The sequence below is a fragment of the Poecilia formosa genome, unplaced genomic scaffold, assembly GCF_000485575.1.
Source record: "Poecilia formosa unplaced genomic scaffold, Poecilia_formosa-5.1.2 Scaffold402, whole genome shotgun sequence".
Taxonomy (NCBI): Eukaryota; Metazoa; Chordata; class Actinopteri; order Cyprinodontiformes; family Poeciliidae; genus Poecilia; species Poecilia formosa.
The window spans coordinates 143,496-147,071 of NW_006800341.1; the positions used below are offsets into that span (position 1 = coordinate 143,496).

Genomic DNA, 3,576 nt, shown 5'->3' on the forward strand with positions numbered 1-3,576 from the left:
GTTAGCTCAAAAATTATTAAAATGTTCAGATAGATTTTTCTTGAAGGAAATGCTGTTAATTTCTCAGTCTGTTTTCTATATTTTCTTCCATGTTTTCCAGAGTTTATTTAATGTGTTGAAGAACACAAATCATATCAATTCAGAATTTACATTTAATGCCACAGTTTTTTGAGGACAAAAGTATTGATTTAATTCTTACCATTTGCCTTTCTGTGTTCTGTAGGGTATGATGGGTGTAGTGGGCTGGACCTTGGTCCTACTCTTCTCAGTCACGATGCCCGTGGCATCTCAAAAGCCTCCAAAACTCAAGGTGGGTGTGATTCTAGGCCAGACACGCCCAGTAGCTGACCAGAACCTTCAGCCTCCTCAACGCCCTGATGATCCACTGGAAACCTCTGTGTTCATCCTGAAGATCAACCAGACAGACCCAAAGTCTGTAATCATAGAGGTGAGAACGGTTTACATCCTTAAGTATTTTAAGGAATCACACATTTGACAACAAACCTTCTGACACCCTTGGGCAACAAAATAATCTTTTAAACTTAAAACTAACAAAAGTTCAAAGGGGTCCCCTTCTGTTGTTCTGTGGTTATCACAAATCAGGCCTGGAGCTGGTGCACATTGGGTGGCAATGTGCACCAGCTGAGCCTGGTGGCACATTTGGGCTGAGCCTGGTGGCAGCCAGGCTCAGCCCAAAGAGGAGACATGGGTCCCCCTTCCCATGGGCTCACCACCTTTGGGAGGGGTGAAAGGGGTTGGGTGCTGTGTGGGATGGGTGGTAGCTGGGGGAGGGGATCCTGGCGATCCAATCCTCAGTTGCAGAAGCTGGCTCTTGGGACGTGGAATGTCACCTCTCCACAGCCACTGTTACTATTCACTGACCACTACATGGTGGTGAGTTAGCTCTGGTGGTTGGGGAGGATGCCGGCCGGTCAGACTTGGCAGGCCCAAACATGTTGTGAGAGTCTGCTGGGAATGTTTGGCAGAGTCTCCTGTGAGATGGAGCTTTAACTCCCATTTCTGGCAGAACTTTGAACACAGGGAGAGGTGGAGGACATTGAGTCAGAGTGGACCATGTTCTGTGCCTCCAATGTCGAGGCAGCTTTTTGGAGCTTTGGCCACAATGTAGTCAGTGTCTGTCACGGTGGCAACCCTCACTGAAGGTGGTGGACACCTTCAGTGAGCGATGCTGTCAGGCTGAAGAAGGAGTCCTACTGGGCCTATTTGGCCTGTGAGACCCGGAAGCAGCTGATGAGTTCAGATCATTGGAGCAGTTCCTCAGTCCAAACGGCATGCTGCTCCGGTGGTTGCTGTGGCAAAAACTAGGGTGTGGGAGGAGTTTGGAATGGCCATGGAAAAAGACTTCTGCATGGTTTCGGGGTGATTCTGGTCCACCATCTGGTGTCTCAGGAGGGGGAAGCAGTTCAGCACCAACACTGTTTATAGTGGAGATGGTGTGCTGCTGACCTCGACTTGGGACATTGTGGGAAGAAAACTTTGAAGACCTTCTCAATCCCACCAATATGCCTTCCATTGAAGAAGATGAGCCTTGGGACTCTGAGTCGGGTTCTCCAATCTCTGGAGATGAGGTCGCCGAGTGCTTAAAGAGATCTTCTTTGGGGGTGGATGAGATTTGCCTGGAGTTCCTTAAGGCTCTGGATATTGTGGGGTTGTGTTGATTGATGCAGCTCCTCAATACTGCATAGACATCGGGAGCAGTTCCCCTGGATTGGCAGACTGGGGTGGTGGTTCCCCTGTTCAAAAAGGGGGACCAGAGTGTTTGCTTCAATTACAGAGGGATCACACTCTTAACCCTCCCTAGCAAGGTCTATTCAGTGTAGAGAAGTGTCAGTCAGATAATTGAACCTTGGATTCAGGAAGAGCAGTGTGGTTTTCATCCTGGTCGTGGAACACTGGACCAGCTCTACACCCTCAGCAGTATCCTGGAGGGTGCATGGAAGTTCACCCAACCGGTCTAAATGTGTTTTGTGGACTTGGAATAGACTTTCGACTATGTCCTCGGGGAACCCTGTGGGGGGGTCCTCTGGGTGTATGAAGTACCAGGTCCTTTGATACAGGCTGTTAGGTCCCTGTATGACTGGCGTCAGAGTCTGGTTTGCATTGCTGGCAGTAAGTTGGGTTCATTTCCAGTGAGAGTTGGACTCCGCCAAGGCTGCCCTTTGTCAACCAAATCTGTTCATTAATTTCATGGACAGAATTTCTAATTGCTGTCGGAGGTGATCCATTTTGGTGGCCTTAGGATCTCATCTATGCTTTTTGCGGATGATGTGGTCCTATTGACTTCCTCAGGTTGTGATCTACACCTCTGGCTGGAGCGGTTTGTAGTTGAGTGTGAAGCAGCCAGGATGAGGACTAGTGCCTCCAAATCTGAGGCCATGATATTGAGCCAGAAAAGGGTAGAGTGCCTTCTCCGAGTCGGGGGGATGTCCTGCCCCAAGTGGAGAAGTTTAAGTATCTTGGGAACTTGTTCACGAATGAGGGGAAAAGGGAGCAAGAGATTGACAAACGGATTGGTGCAGCATCTGCAGTGAAGCGGGCGCTCGCTGTACTGGTCCGTCGTGGTGAAGAGAGAGAGCTGAGTCAAAAAGCAAAACCTTTGATTTATTGGTCAACCTACATTCCTATCCTCATCTATGGTCATGAGTATTTAGTCATGACCAAAAGTACAAGGTCGCAGATACAAGTGGCTAAAATTAGTTTTCTCCTTAGTGTGTCTGGGCTCTCCCTTAGAGATAGGGTAAGAAGCTCAGAAATCCGTGAAAGACTCAGTGTAGAGCCACTTCTCCTTCACGTCGAGAGGAGCTAGTTGAGGTGGCTTGGGCATCTGGTTAGGATGCCTCCTGGACGCCTCCCTCGTGAGGTGTTCCGGACATGTCCCACCCAGAGGAGGCCCCGGATAAGACCCAGGACATGCTGGAAGGACGATGTTCCTCGGCTGGCCTGGGAACACCTTGGGATTCCCCTGTAGGAGCTGGAATAAGTGGCTGGGGAGAGGGAAGTCTGGGCCTCAGTTCTTAGGCTGTTACCCCTGTGACCCGACCCAGGATAAGGAGAAGAAGATGGATGGATGGATGGATGGATGGATGGATGGATGGATGGATGGATGGATGGATGGATGGATGGATGGATGGAAGATATATTGTGCAGTCCTGGCATGTGTGTAAACTCCTTTGGTTGAAACTTGGGTTTATTCTCTCTGTCTCAGGTTTGTGGGCTTGTGTCTCGTGAAGGTCTCCATGGCCTTGTGTTTGCTGATGGCACCGATCAGGAGGCCATCGCCCAGATCCTAGACTTCCTGTCTGTTCAGACACAGCTTCCAGTTTTGGGTGTTCATGGAGGCTCCTCTATGATAATGGCTGATAAGGTGAGTCACCTACAAAAAAAATACCTTAACCCTTTTTGTGTTCAAAATGTTTGGCATTTGGAATAACACACATCAGTGATGTGTCATTTGTGTATGACACATAGATAGATAGATAGATAGATAGATAGATAGATAGATAGATAGATAGATAGATAGATAGATAGATAGATAGATAGATAGATAGATAGATA

At 48.4% G+C, this 3,576-nt stretch overlaps 1 protein-coding gene across 1 annotated transcript in view; it reads left to right on the plus strand.

Annotated features, from left to right (window-relative positions):
• Positions 1-211: 211 nt before the first annotated feature.
• Positions 212-3,576, plus strand: part of LOC103154809 (glutamate receptor ionotropic, NMDA 2A-like) — a 108,386-nt gene continuing 105,021 nt past the window's right edge. The window contains exons 1-2 of the mRNA XM_007576226.2: positions 212-448; positions 3,227-3,385. Of these exons, the coding sequence (XP_007576288.2) occupies positions 227-448; positions 3,227-3,385 (381 nt within the window). The 5' untranslated portion in view covers positions 212-226. The remainder of the gene's footprint in view (positions 449-3,226; positions 3,386-3,576) is intronic.